This window comes from Pristis pectinata, chromosome 34 (assembly GCF_009764475.1).
Source record: "Pristis pectinata isolate sPriPec2 chromosome 34, sPriPec2.1.pri, whole genome shotgun sequence".
Taxonomy (NCBI): domain Eukaryota; kingdom Metazoa; phylum Chordata; class Chondrichthyes; order Rhinopristiformes; family Pristidae; genus Pristis; species Pristis pectinata.
Genome location: NC_067438.1, coordinates 13,198,377 through 13,218,174, shown reverse-complemented (window position 1 = coordinate 13,218,174; position 19,798 = coordinate 13,198,377). Strand labels below are relative to the sequence as shown.

The window sequence follows — 19,798 nt, the reverse complement described above, 5'->3', positions numbered from 1 at the left end:
GGCTGCTGAATACCAGCCCTTCCAACGCAGTCCAAACTAGATTCCTCCACACGATTCACAGCCCCATGCCCATCCAATCCCACTTCCCTCTCAGTTACTCTGACTTCCTCGTGCACACTCCAATAACATTTCCTTCCTCACCTTCCTCTGCGGAAGAGGCATAATCTGCGGAACGTCACACAGTTTGGGGGGGGTGCAGTGGGCAGTGTAGAACAAATGTTACTCTGGATCTCAGTCAACACATCCCTATTCAGGGAGTCACCAGAGACAGCAGACGCTGGAATCTGGAGCAACACACAAACCGCTGGAGGAACTCAGTGGGTCAGGCAGCATCTGTGGAGGGAAATGGACAGTCAACGTTCCAAGATGGAGGACCTCAACCCAAAATGTCGACTGTCCATTTCCCTCCACAGCCCTACGTCTGGAGTATTTGTGGCACAATATTGGGTGTGGAACTGTGTGGAAGTTCAATGTCCCTCACCCTGAGCTGGGCATAAATAAATGAATAACTTTTCAAACTAACATTTCCCTTTCGGTTTCAGTGACAGTGCTTCATGTTTAAGCATCTTACTACTTTCTCTGGAGACTCCCCATAGACTTGATTCCCTCAGTGGAGACTTTGTTCAGCTGAAGTTGTGCGTCTCTGAAACCTGGAATCACCAGCCCCACGCCAGTGTCTTTACGATGTTGTCCTTTATTCTTAACCTGTTCCTTAGTTGATGGGGATCTCAACCACAGCTTCTGCATTCCCACACTTCAGTTCTCACCCCTGTCTAATCCCAGCCAGCAAAGGGTTCCATTTCTGAAACAGTGCAGCACAGACAAAGGATCTTCAGCCCACGATGTTTTGCCGAACTAATTAAACTAATGACACCTATTTAAACCAATCCCTTCTGCCTGCAAATGGTCCATATCCCTCCATTCTCTGCATATTCACGTGGCTATCCAAGAGCTTCTGAAATGCCTCAATTGTATCTGCTTCCACCACCAGCCCTGGCAGCCCATTCCAGGCACCCACCACTCTCTGTCAAAAACTTGCCGCGCACACCTCCTTTGAACTTTCCCCTCTCACCTTAAATGCATGTCCTCTAGTATTCAATATTTTGACCCTGGAAAAAAGATACCAGCTGTCTACCTACGTGCCTCATAATTTTATGATCTTCTGTCAGCTCTCCTCTCAGTCTCTGCCACTCCAGAGAAGTTTGCCCAACCTCTCCTTATACCACATGCCCTCGAATCCAGACAGCATCCCAGTAAACCTCTTCTGCACCCTTTCCAAAGCCTCCACATCCTTCCTATAATGGGGCGACCAGATCTGAATGCAATAATCCAGATGCAGCCTAACCAGAGTTTTATAAAGCTGCAACTTAACTTCCTGACTCCTGAACTCAATGCCTCGACCAATAAAGGAAAGCAGGCCATACGCCTTCTTTACCACAGCAGGGTGGTTGACTTTTAACTGTGCTCTGAAATGGCTGAGCAAGCCGGTCAATTGAAATAAACCAAAGCGGATCACCTGGCATCAGCCCAGGCACCAGAAACAGCAAATGGCAAAAACTGTTGACCCTGAAAGGTCCTCCTTATTGACATGAGTTGTGAGCTTATCAAGGTGTATAGAATCGTAAGGGACACAGGTAGGGTCAATGCGTGGTCTTTTTCCCAGGGGTTGGGGAATCAAGGGCATAGGCTTAAGGTGAGAGATTAGAGAGATAAAAAAGGAACCTGAGGAGTTACCTTTTCACCCAGAGGGTGGTCCATATATGGAATGAGGTGCTGGAGGAAGTGGTTGAGACAGGTACATTGATAGCAGTTAGAAGGTACTTGAAAAGGTACATGGACAGGCAAGGTTTAGAGGGATATGGGCCAAACGCGGGCGAATGGGACTAGCTTAGGTGGGGATCTTGCTTGGCATGGACCAGTTGGGCTGAAGGGCTTGCTTCCGTGCAGTAAGATTCTATGACTCTTTGAATATCAGTCACTCGTCAGCCAGGCAGTGACCATTTGACAGTCAGGCCTTGCCCCGCAATTCCATTTGCTTCTTAATTGTTCTTTCTTTTGAGTGACTTCTACATTTCTTTGACCCACAACTCATAACTGCTTCCTGTGACAGGACAACTGGAAACCAGAGGGAACTTTACTGGTAAAAGAATCCAGTAAATAATTACTTTCAAAAAGGAAATGGGATATGTTCTTGGAAGTACGAAGTTTTCAGAGAAACAGAGGAGAAACAAAGGACTGCGGATGCTGGAATCTAGGTGAAAAACACAATGATGCTGAAAGAACACAACAGGCCAAGCAGCATCCGTGGAGAGTAGCAGGCGGTCAACATTTTGGGTCTTCAAGAAGGGTCCTGACCCAAAACGTTGACCGCCTGCTTTGCTCCATGGATGCTGCCTGGCCTGCTGAGTTCCTCCAGAAATTTTCAGAGGTCTTTCAGAGAGGTAGACAGAGTGGTGAAGAATGCATACAGGATGCTCATTAATCAGGGCATAGAATGTAAGAGCAGGAAAGTTATGGTACAGCTTTATAAAACATTGACGAGGCCACATCCAGAGCATTGTGTACAGTTCTCATCACCGGAGTACAGGAAGGACGTGACTGCACTGGAGAGGGTGCAGAGGAGATTCACCAGGATGTTGGCTGGGATGGAGCGTTCCAATGAGGAGAGACAGGATAGGCTGGGTCTGTTTTCCCTGGAGGGGAGGAGGCTGAGGGGAGACCTGAGGGAGTTATACAAATCTGTGAGGGGTGTACACAGGAAACAAACACAAAATGCTGGAAGAACGCAGCCAGTTTTATTTGCTTTCTTTAACAATAATAAACTTTTCCCCATAGCAGAGGTGTCTATAACTTGAGAGGTAGGAGTAAGGTAAGGATTAAGAAGCTTAGAGGGAATATAGGGGAAAATTGTTTCACAAGAGGGTGGTGGGAGTTGGGAACGCACTGCTTGAGGGGGTGATGGAGGCAGAGACTCTCACAGCATTTAAGAATTACCTAGATATTTAAAAGTACAAGAGACAGCAGAGGTTGTAGATTCAACCAGCTCCATCATGGGCACAACCCTCCCCACCATCAAGGACATCTTTAGGAGGCAGTGCCTCATCCATCAGTACGGACCCTCACCAGCCGGGACATGTTACTACCATCAGGGAGGAGGTACAGGAGCCTGAAGATGCACACTCAATGATTCAGGAACAGCTTCTTCCCCTCCGCCATTAGATTTCTCAATGGTCCATGAACCCATGAACACTACCTCGCTATTCCTTTCTTTTTGTACTATTTATTTACTTTTGCAATTTATAGCAATGTTATGTCTTTCCTGCTGCAGAAACAACACATTTTACATCATAGAACCATAGAACAATACAACACAATATAGGCCCTTCAGCCCACCATGTTATGCCGACCTTTAAAACTCGCCTAAGACTATCTAACCCCTTCGTCCCACATATCCCTCTATTTTAAATTCCTCCATATGCTTATCTAACAATCACTTGAACCTGACCAATGTATCTTCCTCCACCACTACCCCAGGCAGCGCATTCCATGCACCAACCACTCTCTAGGTGAAAAACCTCCTTCTGATATCTCCCCACCCATTACTTTAAAGCCATGCCCTCTTGTATTGAGCACTGGGGCCCTGGGCAAGAGGCACTGGCTGTCTACTCTATCTATTCCTCTTAATACTTTGTACACCTCTATCATGTCTCCGCACATCCTCCTTCTCTCCCAAGAGTAAAGCCCTAGCTCCCTTAGTCTCTCCTCATAATCCATACTCTCCAATCTAGGCAGCGTCCTGGTAAATCTCCTCTGCACCCTTTCCAACGCTTCCACATCCTTCCTATAATGAGGCGACCAGAACTGAACACAGTACTCCAAGTGTGGTCTAACCAGAGTTTTGTAGAGCTGCATCATTACCTCGTGGCTCTTAAACTCGATCCCATGACTTATGAAAGCTAACATCCCATAAGCTTTCTTAACTATCCTAACCACCTGTTCATATCCACTTTCAGTGATCTGTGGATATGAACCCCCAGATATCTCTGCTCCTCCACACTACCCAGAATCCTGCCATTAACCTTGTACTCCGCCTTGGAGTTTGTCCTTCCAAAGTACACTACCTCACACTTCTCCGGATTGAACTCCATCTGCCGCTTCTCAGCCCAGCTCTGCAACCTATCAATATCCCTCTGTAAGCTTCGACAGTCCTCCACACTATCCACAACACTGCAAACTTGCTAACCCACCCTTCTACCCCCTCTACCCCCACAGCATATGTCAGTGATAATAAATCTGATTGTGTTTTTGACAAGAACTTGAATCGCCGAGGCAGAGAAAGCTCCAGACCAAATGTTGGTTAGAATAGATGGGTACCAGAGGGTCAGCATGAATGGGTTGGGCTGAAGGGCCTCATTCAGTGCTGTATGAGTCTATGAGCCACCACAGGCAGAATGAAGCAAGTTCTGTACCGTACAGTGACCTACCTCCCCTCAGCATCAGTGTTTCTGACAGGCTGCTGTGCTGGACCTGACAGGTATACATCTTCGGATCATTGTCCTGCAGCTCAATGATGAGCTCCATCCAGTACGTTTCGTTGTAGTTTGGTAGCACAGTCTCCTTGTAGCCCTCAGAGACCACCTGCCCGCTCTTCAGCCAAGTGGCGTTGATGGCACGGGGGTAGAAGGGAGTGATGATGCACCGGAGACTCTGGCCTTCAGTAGCTGTGGGCTTCCTTGTCAACACCCGAAGCTCTGGAGCAACTGGGGAAGAACGGTGAATAACATCACTAACTCAACACAGAGTGACGTTACCCCACCTTCACAGATGGAAATGACAGTGTCCAAGGTTGGGATTACACACACTCTCCTCACTGCCTCAGACTGGAACCTGCCTCACCATGACACTCACTATTCAGTCTGAAATCACACTCACCAGCCCCAGGCCATGCAGACTACAGCCAGAGGTTACGTTCATTAATCTGACAGGCCTAGATCGAGGTTACAGGCACTGTTCCCAATCCAGGTGTCACCCAATGTCCCAGATTCATATTGTCCTCAAATTCGAAGATGGAGCATGCCTTTGTTGTCTAAAGTTAATGTTCAGCTCACTGGCTTGGATCCAGTGATCCCTCAATGTCCCAGATTGGGAGTTCCCTCACTGTCCTGGAATCATGAGATCCCTCACTGTCCAGGATTCCCAGATCAGAAGATTCCTCACTGTCTTGCATCGGGAGTTCACTCGATATCTCAGATTGAGAGCCTCTTCACTGTTTTGAATTAGGAGATCACTCTCATTCCCTGAATTGGAACATCCCGACCCATCTTGTATCAGGAGCTCCCTCTCTGTCCAAAATCAGGAGAACCCTCAATGTCCCAGTCTGGGAGCTCCCTCACCTTCTGAGATCAGGAAATCCTTCACCATCTCAGATCGGGACACCCCTCACTACCTCGAATCGGGACATCCCTTACCATCTCGGATCGGGACACCACTCACCATCTCAGATTGGGAGATTCCTAACTGTCTCGGACTGAGATATCCCTCACTATCCTGGACCAGGAGCTCCCTCACTGTCACACATGGAGGTTACACACTGAGATGTTCCACTTGCCTTGCCTTTCAAGCACCTCTTTACCAAGCTGAAGAGCTCTCTGCAAATACTGAATGCAGATCGCGTTCACTGCAGCAAAGTCAGTGAAAATGAGTTGGTTAAGCTGATCGTTGAACATTGCGAGGACACCAGTGCCCGTACACTTCTCTGTAGCGATGTCACAGATGATCTCTCCAATATCTGGGACGTTCAACTTTAGAATCGTATTGGACATATTTCCAGATTGTGTGCAGCCCCAGATTCCCTGGATGTAGCTGATACCTGCAAAGGATCAACAGATTAATCCACATTAATGGCTGAGGTTTCCAATGCTTAGAACTCAGACCCATCCAGATAAGGCCCTGCTAAACACGTAAATGCTGCGTGCACTGCGTGACCATGAGGTGTACAGAGCAGTGGGCCACAGTGAGAGACCGTGTACAGTCACGGAAGAGAGCACAGGGCAACAGTGTACTGTGTACAACGTGTGTCAGTGTGTGGTACAAAGCACAGGGTCTGATGGCATCAGTCATCCAGGTGAGCAAGTGTGTGCATGGCACAGAGGCTTATTCATGGTGGGAGAGAAGTTTAAGGAGATTCAGCATGTCATCAAAGTCTCTGACAAAGTTCTACAAACGTACGGTGGAAAGCATTCTGACTGGTTGCATCAGGGCCTGGTGTGGGAACTCCCAACGCACAGAAACGCAAGGGACTACAGAGAGTAGTGGACTCAGCCAGTTCCATCCCGGGACAGCTCTCCCCACCATCGAGGACATCTACAAGAGGCGACATCCATCATCGAGGACCCCCACCATCCGGGCCGTGCCCTCTTCTCGATGCTGCCATCAGGCAGGAGGTACAGGAGCCTGAAGACCCCACACCTCAAGGTTCAACAACAGCTTCTTCCCCACTGCCGTCAGGTTCTTGAACCCACCTGAAAAGCCTTAACACTTCCTCAGACTATATTTTTTTCAATCTTGCACATATATCATTCTGTTTATTTTATTGTTTTTTTCATATGTGCCCATTATGCATAATTTATGTTAGAATACAGAACATTACAGCACAGTAAGGCCTTTTGGCCCAAGATGTTGTGCCGACATTTTATCCTACTCCAAGATCTATCTAACCCTTCCCTCCCACATAGACCTCCATTTCTGTATCATTCATGTGTCTATCTAATAGTCTCTTAAATGTCCCTAAAGTATCTGCCCCTATAACCTCTGCAGGCAGTGTGTTCCACATACCCACCACTCTCTGAGTAAAACACTTACCCCTGACATCCCCCTTATACTGTACCTTCCTCCAATCACTTTAAAATTATGCCCCCTCGTGTCAGCCATTGTCACCCTGGGAAAAAGTCTCTTACTGTCCACTCGATCTGTGCCTCTTATCATCTTGTACACCTCTATCAAATCACCTCTCATCCTCCTTCTCTCCAAAGAGAAAAGCCCTAGCTCGCTCAGCCTATGCTCATAAGGCATGCTCTCCAATCCAGGCAGCATCCTGATAAATCTCCTCTGTACCCTCGCTAAAGCTTCCACATCCTTCCTATAATGAGGCGACCAGAACTGAACACAATTCTCCAAGTGTGGTCTAACCAGAGTTCCATAGAACTGCAATGTTACCTTGCAGCTCTTGAACTCAATACCCCGACTAATGAAGGCCAACACATCATACGCCTTCTTAACAACCCTATCAACCTGCACGGCAATCTTGAGGGATCTATGGATGTGGACCCGAAGATCCCTCTGTTCGTCCACGCTGCCAAGAGTCCTGCAATTAGCCTTGCATTCTGCCTTCAAATTTGATCTCCCGAAGTGTATCAGTGTTTGCACTTTTCTGGGTTGAACTCCATCTGCTTCTCAGCCCAGCTCTGCATTCTATCAATATCCTGTTGTAATCTACAGCAACCTTCTACACTATCCCTTACACCACCAACCTTTGTATCATCAGCAAAATTCCTAACCCAAGCCAACTGACTAACGCAAGCAAACTTACTAACCCAAGCAAACTTTCTAATCCATATAATAATTTGACTTCATGTTAACTTATGTTTGTCCTTGTCTTGTAATGTACCGCGCTGGTGCTGCAATAGGCTAATTTTCATGGCAGTTGTATCTTGTGCATTTATGCCTATGACAACAATAAACTTGAACTTGTGCAGAGTGCACAGTACAAAGCCAAGGTCATGCTGAGACTGTCCAGTGGGCACTGCTGTGCCAACAGAGCAGAGAGCACATTGAAGGACTGTGTACTGTTCGTCAATATGAGGGACAGAGCAGGGGCTCACAGTGGGAGACTGTACCGTCTGCGCCGATGCGCGTCCACTGCAGAGTCACAGTGGAAGATCGTGACATCAACATGTTTCGTGTTGAGAACAGGGAGATGCAGTAAGTAAATATGTACTGAAAGTGCAGCACAACACAGGGAGTCCCAGCAAGGAGTTACATCTGGGGAGCGTCATTGTGGCAGGTGACCAGGTAAGGGACATTGACACTGCAATTTACTGTTAGCCTCAAAGGGTAGTGGAGTGGAAGTCAAAGACACATACTCAAGAACGAGCTGATTTGTTTCAGATACATAGAGAGGAACTGATGAACTTTGTCTGTGATTTCTTTCTGCTGTTTCCAGTACTCAGCCGAGAAACCGTCTGCGATCCACTGCTGCCTGGCTTCTACTTCTTCGAGGGTGCTGTCGTAGTAGTCTATCTGCAGGTCGTCCAACATGCCGACCCTGGAGAAGTCTGGCAGGTCAGAAATGTTGACGGATTGGAGGTAGAAATACATCAAGCTGTGGGAGACTGAGCAAAAGAACAGAGAGAGAGAGGAGTGTGAGAAAACGACCAAGGATCCCCACCATTTACAGGGCACAATTCCAGGAGTCTGATGGAACACTCTCCACTTGCCCGGATGAGTGCACAACCACAGAGACACCATCCCGGATCAAACAGCCCCCTGGTCTGGCTCCCCAGCACTAAAACAGACCTTGCTGCGTCGGCCCAAACAGTTACTCACACAGGCGACTCCAACAGAACGTCCCAACCCCCAGCACCAAGGAGGGCAGGAGCAGCAGTCACAGGCTCCCACTACAGGGTCTCCTCTCAGTGACAGACAAACATACTGGGGCGTGGTCCTTTATGACAGAGGGGAAGCCAAGGTTCAAGAGGAAGTGAGAGGTTTCAGAGGCAACTGTGTGGAAATTCTCATCGCCACGGCAAGTATGAGGGAGAAAGAGAACGGGGAAAAGTTCCGGAGTCCTGGAGGGGCAGAGTGGGAGAAAGAACAGTACAGATCGCCCTGGGAGTCTGTAGGTTTGTGAAGGACATTTGTGAGATCAGTGAGGGCCGGAAAGACCTGGCGATGCGCTGTGTGAGGATGAGAGCAGGCGAGGAATTGGCAGAAAGGGCAATAACATTTTCGAGTTCTGTATGAGGGCAGGAAGCAGCCCCAATGCAGTCATCGATGTACCAGGAAAAGGGTTGAGTGAGGGACCCCGAATGGTGCTGAAACAAAAACTTTTCCAAGTATCCAAGTGCAGAAGGGGTTTACCAGGATGCTGCCTGGATTAGAGGCCATGAGCTATAAGGAGAGGTTGGACAACCTTGGGTTGTTTTCTCTTGGGCGGCGGAGGCTGAGGAGAGACCTGATAGAAGTTCATAAGATTATGAGAGGTACAGATAGATCAGACAGCCAGCATCCTTTTCCCAGGGTCGAAATATCTAATACTAGAGGGCATGCATTTAAGGTGAGAGGGGTAAGTTCAAAGGAGATGTGCAGTGTTTTCTTTCACACAGAGAGTGGTGGGTGCCTGGAATGCACTGCCAGGGGTGTAGTGGAAGCAAATACAATTGAGGTGTTTAAGAGGCTCTTAAATAGGCACATGAATGTGCAGAGTATGGAGGGATATGGACATTGTGTAGGCAGAAGGGATTAATTTAGTTAGGCATTTAAGTACTAGTTTAATTAGTTTGGCATAACACTGTTGTCTGTTCCTGTGCTGTATAGTTCTCTGTTCTATCCCAGAAAAAGGCAGGCTGACCTTGGGCCCAAGTGAGTTCTCACAGCTACACCTTTGATCTGCAGAAAGTGTGTGGAATTGAAGGGGTTGTTGTTCAATGCTGAGGACGAGTGCGGCCAGGCGGATGTGTTGGCAGAGGGAACTCAAGGGCTTTTGTTTAAGGAAGATGCAGAGGGCCCTCAGAGCATCCTGGTGCGGGATGGAGTTGCAGAAGGATTGGATGTCCATGGTGAAAATGAGCCAGTTAGGATCAGGGAACTGGAAACTGTTGAAGATCATCCAAAGGGTCACAGGTGTAAGTGGGAAGGTGTTGGACTGCGCTGGTACTGCTAACATATGAGGAGCGTTTGATGTCTCTGGGCCTGTGCTCGATGGAGTTCAGAAGGGTGAAGGGGGGATATCACATTGCAACATACAGGATACTGAAAGGACTGGATAGAGTGGTTGTGGAGAGGATGTTTCCATCAGTGGGAGTGTCTCGGATGAGAGCACAGCCCCAGAATAAAAGGACGTCCCTTCAGAACTGAGATGAGGAGGAATTTCTTCAGCCAGAGGGCGGGGGAATTTGTGGAATTCATTGCCACAGACGGATGTGGAGGTCAAGTCATTGGGTGTATTTAAGGCAGAGATTGACAAATTTCTTGAGTGGTGAAGGGGTTTAAAGATTACAGGGAAAAGGCAGGATAATGGGTTTAAAGTAAAAAATCTGCCATAATTGAATGCAAAGATTCAATGGGCCAAACGGCCTCTTCCCCTGTACCGTAAGAAATATGGGTGAAGATTACACACCTGAAATTCCTTTCTTCAAAACCTTGACTTCATTTCCTTCTCTGAGAAGAGAATGCAGCACGCTGGCACCTGCCCAGCGTTTAACTATGCATTCACACCCTCTCTCTAGATCAACGCTCTGCCTTCCCCCACTAACGACAGCCCAAAGTGCAGTACAAACCACGACAGTTTCCGTCCCCAGTGAGGAACTGCGAGAGTCCCTGTGCACCAAGCAATACCCCAGGATGCTACATAGAGTGGAGCCCAGTTATGAGTTGGTACATGGGATTCCCCAGCCACTTGTCACATCTGTGGGCCGCAAGAGACCATGTAACATGTGGAGGGTGTGAGCTCACAGCCCCTATTTGCCTATTTGAAGGGGCTGCTCCTTGCCTGCTGACTGCACTTTAGCCCTACCCTCCTAATATTCGGTCACCTGGTGCGGAGCGGGGTGGGTTGGGAGGAGGACGTCCTGGTCCCCTTGTCCCTAGCCAAACTGGCCATTCGAGGGACATGGGCCGAGCCGACTGCCTGCCATCTTCCGGGGTTGTGTTCCTGCCCGAGTATCCGTTGAGAAAGAACAGGCAGCGTCCATGGACACTGTGGAGGTGTTCCTGGACTGTTGGGCACCCCAGGGGATTGAATGCATCCTGGATGAGGATGGTAATATTGTAATTGGAAGTTCAGTTGTTGTAGCTTGTAATAGTTTGGTGTAGTACTTGTAATAAATTTGCTTTTCTCATTTAAAAACAAAATAGTACAGCATTCCCTCTGCACTGACTCATCAGTGTGTTGCAGCCCAGTGCCAAGAAAACACTGGCCCCCAATTCTGCTCCCCCCCAGTGCCGACAGAGCGCCACTCCCCCACTGGGTCAGAGAGTGCCTCACTGACCCACTAACTGTGCACCTCCCTCCGTCAGTACACCACAACCTCTAACCTGCCCCTCCACATTGCATGGCCCCTGTACCGTCCCACTGATTCAGTGTATTCACAGTGAATCAGGGGATTCACAGTACCTGACAGTGCAGCACTTAAAGTTCCTGGGAGTGAACATCACCAACAGCCTGTCCTGATCAACTCACGTAGATGCCACGGCCAAGAAAGCTCACCAGTGTCTCTACTTCCTCAGGAGGCTAAAGAAATTTGGCATGTCCCCTTTGATTCTCACCAACTTTTACTGATGCACCAGAGAAAGCATCCTATCTGGATGTATCACGGCTTGGTATGGCAACTGCTCTGCCCAGGACCACAAGAAACTGCAGAGAGCTGTGGACACAGCCCAGCGTATCACGGACACCAGCCTTCCCTGCTTGGACTCTTTACCTCTCGTTGTCTTGGTGAAGCAGCCAGTATAATCAAAGACCCCACCCACCCGGATCATTCTCTCTTCTCTTGTCTTCCATCGGGTAGAAGGTACAGGAGCCTGAGGGCACATACCACCAGACTTAAGGACAGCTTCTACCCCACTGTGATAAGACTATTGAATGGTTCCCTTATACAATGAGATGGACTCTGACCTCACAATCTACCTTGTTGTGACCTCGCACCTTATTGCACTGCACCTTCTCTGTAGCTGTAACACTTTGCACTGTACTGTTATTGTTTTTACCTGTACTACCTCAATGCACTCTGTACTAACTCAATGTAACTGCACTGTGTAATGAATTGACTTGTACAATCGGTTTGTAAGACAAGTTTTTCACTGTACCTCAGTACAAGTGACAATAATAAACCAATACCAACACCAATACTCCCTCATTACCCCTCCGACCACACCACAGTCCCAGTTTTATCTGTGCTTTACCTGCTCCCACAGACTCTCCCTCCATCCCTCCTGCCCTCTCCCCCCACCCCAATCCATCCACTGGTGCTTATGCCAGTGTGACAGTGGCTGTGCAGAAGGTTCCTCACAGTGCAGCGTCTGGAAGTGACCACATCTTGTGGTGTTCTCACTGAGTTGCTATTCCCAGACCAATATCCGCATTTCCCAAAGGGGGATATGCTTCAACATTGATCCAAACTGACCCCCTAGTTCTTAATGGATGTGAGTGACTCTGACAGTGAGAAATAGATCTACTGACCACTGTAGAATGGCTCCAGAAAGCGTGTTAACCAGTTCACCTACAAGCAGGCTCTAAGCTTTAGAGAAGCATTAAAAAAAGAGATCTACCCATTGGAAGGGGCAGAGAGGTTTGACCACACTAATGTGTGCTGAGACAACTGTCCTCTTTTGCAGAAGAGAGTTGAAGATTGTGCGTGCAAGTCATAGAGAGATAGGGCATGAAAGCAGCCCATCAAGCACCCTTTTATTCTAATCCCATTTTATTCTCCCCACATTCCCATCAACTCTGCCCACATTTCACCAGTCACCCACACACAAGTCAGCTTTGCAGGCACAGTAGCGTAACGGTTAGCCTAATGCTGTGACAGCGCCAGCGACCCAGGTTCAATTCCGGCCACTGTCTGTAAGGAGTTTGTACATTCTCCCCGTGTGTCTGCGTGGGTTTCCTCTGGGTGCTCCGGTTTCCTCCCACATTCCAAAGACGTACAGGTTAGGAGCTGCGGGTGTGCTATGTTGGCACTGGAAATGTGGCGACACTTGCAGGCTGCCCCCAGGACACTCCACGCAAAAGATGTATTCCACTGTGTGTTTTGATGTACGGTGATGTACAGGTGCAATGAAAACCTTGCATCACAGGCTTATAGATTCAGATAACATGCAGAACATAAATATAGCTAAAATATACCAGAGAGTGAAAGGAAAAAAGGGCAGTTTGCAACAAGCAAGTAACCTACCAACCCAAACATCTTTGGGATGTGGGAGGAAACCAGAGCTCCCAGGGGAAACCCATGCGGTCACAGGGAGAACATACAAACTCTACACAGACAGCACCGGAGGTCGGGATTTGAGGCAGTGGCTCTCCTCACTGAACCACTGTGCCATGCCAAAGTGTTTCACAGCTTCAGTCCCGAACAGATGATAATTTAGACCCTGGTGCCTGCCCCCCCCACCCCCACCACAGATCTGGATTTTCCAAACGTCCCAGCAGAGAAAGGGCAGGTGGGCATATCATCCCCCACCCTGATGGACCACTTGAAAAGGACTGTCAATGGGCAGCACAGTGGCGTAGCCAGTAGAGTCTCTACCTCATGGCTCCAGAGACCCGGGTTCAATCCTGACTTCGGGTGTTGTCTGTATGTGGAATCTGCACGTTCTCCCTGTGACTGCAAGGGTTTCCCCCACATGCTCTGTTTTCCTCCCACATCCCAAAGACAGGTGGATCGGTGGGTTAATTGGCTGCTGTGAAATGCCCCAAGTCTGTAGGTTAGTGGTGGAATCTAGGTAGAGTTGATGGGTATGTGGGGAGAATAAAAGGAGATGAGTGTAATTCGGTGGTTGATGTTCGCCACGGACCCAGCAACTCTGTGAGTGAATCTCTTCCTTTAATATTTGACATTCCCTGACTGGTTGCATCATAAGCTGATGCAGCAATTCCAATGCACAGGAACGTAAGAGGCTGCAGAGAGTAGTGGACACAGACCTGTCCATCATGGGCACAGCCCTCCCCACCACTGACAGCATCTACAGGAGGCGCTGCCTCAAGAGGGTGGCATCTATCATCGAGGATCCCCACCATCTGGACCATGCCCTCTTCTTGCTGCTACCATCAGGCAGGAGGTACAGAAGCCTGAAGTTCGGGAACAGCTACTTTCCAACAACCATCAGGTTCTTGAACCGACCTGCAAAACCCTAACCCTACCTCAGCAACGGAACACTACAGACCACCTCTTGCACTGCCATGGGCTTGTCTCTGACTGTGTTTGTTTTCACATTAATGTCTGTTTTGCACACTGTTTTCCAACTGTCTTGTATAATGTATGTATAACATGTTCTGTATATTGTTTTCTGAATCTATGTGCCTGTGATGCTGACATTGTACCTGTCCCTCACTGTACTTGCGCACATGACAATAAACTTGACTCAACTCGACTTGAAATCACCCCAAACATCCTAAATTCCCAGCTACTTGAGGCTAGTTTTCCCACAGTTTCAACTGACCAATGTCTTTTTGTGATTTATTGCTCCCATTTCCGCTACTTCCTTTTCATTTTATTTTCAGTACGCTTGGAAGGCTAGAGACAGGATAAAGTATTTGGATAGACAGGGCCTGATTAGGGATAGTCAACGTGGCTTTGTGCATGGTAGGTCATGTCTGAGCAATCTTACAGAATTCTTCGAGGAGGTTACCAAGAAGATCAATGAGGGAGAGGCGGTGGGTGTTGTCTATGTGGACTTCAGCAAGGTCTTTGACAAAGTCCCACATGGGAGGCTGCTCCAGAAGATTAAGTCGCTTGGCATTCAGGATGAAGTAGGCAATTGGATTCAACATTGGCTTAGTGGGAGAAGCCAGAGAGTGGTTGGAAATGGTAGTCTCTCTGATGGGAGGCCAGTGACTAGTGGTGTGCCACAGGAATAGGTACTGGGTCTGTTGTTGTTTATCATCTGTGTTAAAGATTTAGATGATAATGTGGTAAACTGTATCAGCAAATTTGCAGATGACACAAAGAGTGGGGGCAAAGTGGACAGCGAGGAAGGCTATCAAAGTTTGCAGTGTGATGTTGACCAGCTAGGAAAATGGGCTGAAAAATGGCAGGTGGAATTTAATGCAGACAAGTGTGAGGTGATGCACTTTGGGAGGAGAAACCAGGGTAACACCTACACAGTGAATGGTAGGGCTCTGAGGTGTGTGGTAGAACAGAGGGACCTGGGAATACAGATCCATAGTTCCTTAAAAGCAGCTTCACAATGAGATAGGGTTGTAGGGAGACCTTGTGGCACATGGCCTTCATAAATCAGGGCATTGAGTACAGGAGTTGGGATGTTATGTTGAAGTTGTATAAGACATTGCCGAGGCCAAATTTAGAGTATTGTGTGCAGTTCTGGTCACCTACCTACAGGAAAGATACGAATAAGCTCGAAAGAGTGCAGAGAAAATTTACAAGGATATTGCTGGCATTTGAAGACCTGAGTTATAGGGAAAGGTTGAATAGTTTAAGACTTTATTCCCTGGAGTGCAGGAGAATGAGGGGAGATCTTATACAGGTATACAAAGTTATGAGGTGTATAGACAGAGTGAATGCATACAGGCTTTTTCCCCCAAGGCTGGGCGAGACTAGAACTAGAGGACATAGGTTCAGGGTGAAAGGTGAAATATTTAAGGGGAATCTGAGGGGGGACTTCACTCAGGGTGGTGTGAGTGTGGAACGAGCAGCCAGCAGAAGTGGTGAATGCAGGATCAATTGTAACATTTAAGAGAAGTTTGGATAGGTACATGGATGGGAGGGGTTTGGAGGGATATGGTCTGGGTGCAGGTAGATAGGACTAGGCAGATCAGATTGGCATGGACTAGATGGGCCGAAGGGCCTGTTTCTGTGCTGTAGTACTATAACTCTAAGCAGCCAGTGTGGACACAGAACTCTTTCTCCCATAGTCTGCCATCTGAAAACACACTGACCAGCGCCTCGATGACCCACCGCTCACATCCACTGTTAAACTGCTTCCATTTCCTGCTCAATCATTTGCCCTGGGCTGCGTTAACCTGGCAACTCTCCAGACAGGGACTGTTTCAAAAGCCTCCGGAAGTCCTTGTACATAACGTGCATCAACGCTCTCCCAGTACATCACCTCAGCGACCTCTTCGAACTTTCAGCTAACTCCTCATACACTTTGCAAATAAAAACAGAAAGTGCTGGCAACGCTGAGCAGATTGGGCAGCATCTGTGGAGAAGAAGCAGAGTTAAAGTTTAAGGCCGAAGATGGAAACACTCAGCAGGTCGGCCAGCATCTGTGGAGAGAGAAACAGTTAACGTTTCAGATTCGGGGGCCTGAGTCAGAACAGAACGAGAGAAATCAAATTAGTTTTTGGTATCAGAGAAGGTTACAAACTCAGGCGGCGCGGAAACAGGCCATTCGGCCCACTATGTGTGTGCCGACCACGGAGGCGGGAGGGGGAATGGATAGAACAAAGGGCATTCCTCTGATGGGGTGAAACAGACGGACCTGATGTGGCAGTTAAGGGGCAGTGATGATCAGATTAATTGTCTTAATGCGGTGCCAGTGTTCGGAACGTTCCTGTTTGGGAACCCGCGCCAGTTCCCTCCCGCCGGTTGAACATTTTCAAGGATCATTTTATCCCAAGTTTATAGACCAGAAATTTCCCAACATCTTGGGCGACCCTTTGGATTTCCTCTCTCGCCTCTCTAGCTCCCGGGAGTGAGGCGGGGAAGACCTCCAGTCTAACGACGCCACGCCTGGGATCGTTCATCTTCAGCAGATCAGAGATGGGTGGGTTTTCCAAACGTAACCCCCGACATTCCCCATCACCACCACCCTCGCCTTACCTGCCTGGCTTCCCGGGCCAGAGCAGAGAGACAACACAGTGAAAAGGAGTGATGCCGGTCCGTTCCAACTCTCCATCGTGGTGACTCGTCGCACCGACTGAACCCCGGTCGTTCGTCAGTGAAGTGCTGAGGGCGGAGATCAGATTGACAGAGGCAGCTCGGGAGTGAACGGTGCCCTCTCCAGGGGGCAGCCAGTGAGAGACTGCTGTAACCGAGAATCCTTCTGCAGGAATCACCACTCCCTACTGCTCTGGAGTGTGGGGGCAGCGGAGAGTCTGTCTGTCACGGGATGTGCAGCTGGAGGGCTCGGAGCCAAACCACTTCCAGTCAGGGTGCAGGCGAGTGTGCAGAAACACGGGTTGCATCAAGACAGGGTGGCGCAAGCAGCAGGTCCCGGTGACTAATACATCGCTGGGCAGACTTCCAGAGTCCTCCCAGGAGCCCGACGGAAACCGATCACCACAAACCGTCTCCGTCCACAACAAAACTGCTGGAGGAACTCAGCGGGTCAGGCAGCATCTGTGGAGGGAAGTGCACAGTCGACGTTTGGGGTCGGGACCCTTCACCTGGCTGGCTACCTTCCTTCTACTCTTCCAGTCCAGGTGAAGGGTCTCGACCCGAAACGTCGGCTGTGCATATCCCTCCACAGACGCCGCCTGACCCGCTGAGTCAGAGAGTCACAGAGCACGGAAACAGGCCCTTCGGCCCAACCGGTCCTTGCCGGCCTAGATACCCCATCCGAGCGAGTCCCATTTCCCAGCGTTTGGCCTCTTACCTTCCAAACCTTTCCTATCCGTGTACCTGTCCAACTGTATTTTAAAAGTTGTTATTGTAGCTGCTTCAAACACTTCCTCTGGTAGCTCGTTCCATGTACAGACCACCTTCTGGGTGAAAAAATTGCACCTCAGTTCCTCCAGCATTTTGACTTTTGCTCCAGATTCCAGCAACTGCAGTCTCTTGTATCTCCATCCACTGGGCATCCTTCTCCTCCTCACTTCCACACCGCCACCCCCGACCCTCCCCCCACATCCCACCCCTCCCTCCCTCCCTCCCCACGTCCCACCTCTCCCTCCCCACTTCCTACTCCCAACCCTCCCTCCCCCGCGTCCCGACCCTCCCTCCCGCGACCCTTCACTCACAGCGTCCCGCCTCTCCCACCTGAACCCTGCCCCTCCCTCCCCACTTCCCATCCCCTTCCCTCCCTCCCCTTGCCCTGTCCCTCCCATCCCACCTCCCCCTGTGCATTCCCTCATGTTCCCCTCCCCCTCATGATTCCACTACCCCATGGACTGTCTCTCTCTCCCTCTCTCCCACCCTCCCTTGTTTTGGTTTATTATTGTCACTTGTACTGAGGTACAGTGAAAAACTTGTCTTGCAAACCGATCGTACAGACCAATTCATTACACAGTGCATTGAGGTGGTACAATGGGAAACAATACAGAATGCAGTGTCACAGTGACAGATAAAGTACAGTGCAGGTTAACATTAAGGTGCAAGGTCATAACGAGGTAGATTGTGAGGTCAAGAGTCCATCTTGTCATACTAGGGAATCGTTCAATAGTCTTACAACAATGGGATAGATGCTTTCTTTGAGCCTGCTGGTACGGTTTCGGCCCCTATTTCCCCACCGCACCCATTCTCCCACTGCACACCCTCCCACTCAGCTGGAGTGCTGAGTGCAGTCTACACTCTAAGAAGGAGGTGCCAGCACTGCAGAGGGTGCAGAGGAGATTCGTAGAACATAGAACAGTACAGCACAGGAACAGGCCCTTCAGCCCACAATGTTATGCCAAATTAAATAAATTAGTAATCAAATGCGGAACTAAACTAATCCCTTCTGCCTACACAATATCGATATCCTTCCATTTTCTGCACATTCAATGCCTACCTAAGAGTGCCTTGAACACCCCTATCGTAGCACTCCATCACCACTCGGTAAAACAACAAAACTGCTGGAGGAACTCAGCGGGTCAGGTAGCATCTGCGGAGGGAAATGCACGGCCGACGTTTCGGGTCGAGACCCTTCACCTGGACTGGAAGAGTAGAGGGAAGGCAGCCAACGAGGTGAAGGGTCTCGACCCCAAACGTCGACTGTGCATTTCTCTCCGCAGATGCTGCCTGACCCGCTGAGTTCCTCCAGCAGTTTATTTTGTCTGCTCCAGATTGCAGAATCTGCAGTATCCTGTGTCTCCATCCACATAGCACCCCGTGTCCCGTCCCCACCTCCCCGCGTCCCGCTGCTCCTGGACATCCGAGGCCTGTCCCTCTGTCTGACATATTGCCGCACACCGCTGCCCTGGTCCCGACTCCCCTCCACTCCAGTCCTCCACACCTCCCTACTCCCCACCCTGCTCCCATCCCCCCCTCCCTCCCACACACCATTCCTGTCCACCTTATTCGTCCACATACCACTGTCTCCCACTCCCCCGTGCTCTCTCCTTTTCTACTCCCCCTGCAGTCTCTCCCTCTCTCCCATACTCTCTCACAGCTTCGCCCGTCCGTTCTCTCCCATCTCCCACTTCCCCCACCCCGTGCGTTCCTTCACACTCCTCTCATGCGCTCTCTACCTCTCTCCCTCCCCCTGTGCTCTCTCCACTACCCCATGCACTCTCCCTCTCCCCCTGTGCTCTCTCCCTCTCCTGCCCCCATTTTCTCCTGTTCTCCCATTATAGGAAGGATGTGTAAGCACTGCAGGGGGTGCAGAGGAGATTTACCAGGAGTGTTTGGGTTATGAGGAGAGACTGGAGAGGTTGGGTCCAGTCTCCCTGGTGCAGAGGAGATTAAGAAGGGACATGACTGAGGTATATACAATTGTGCAGGGTATAGATGGAGTAGCCTGCAGGACACTATTCCCCATATCAGAGCCAGATAAAACGAGAGGACATAGATTTGGGGTCGAGAGTTAGAGGGGACCTTTCTCACCCAGAGAGGGTGAGTAGCTGGAACACACTGCCGGAGGGAGTGCTGGAAGCAGAGTCACTGACAGCACTGAAGAAGTGTCCGTACAAAAACGTCAATCG

General features: G+C 49.4%; 1 protein-coding gene across 1 annotated transcript in view; it reads right to left on the bottom strand.

Annotated features, from left to right (window-relative positions):
• LOC127585964 (uncharacterized) overlaps window positions 1–17,206 on the bottom strand; it is a 43,488-nt gene extending 26,282 nt beyond the window's left edge. Inside the window, exons 1-4 of the mRNA XM_052043719.1 lie at window positions 16,779–17,206; window positions 8,142–8,390; window positions 5,609–5,869; window positions 4,485–4,760 (exon numbers count right to left, since the gene is read on the bottom strand). Coding sequence (XP_051899679.1) covers window positions 4,485–4,760; window positions 5,609–5,869; window positions 8,142–8,390; window positions 16,779–16,854 — 862 coding nt within the window. The 5' untranslated portion in view covers window positions 16,855–17,206. The remainder of the gene's footprint in view (window positions 1–4,484; window positions 4,761–5,608; window positions 5,870–8,141; window positions 8,391–16,778) is intronic.
• Between the last annotated feature and the right edge of the window lie 2,592 nt (window positions 17,207–19,798).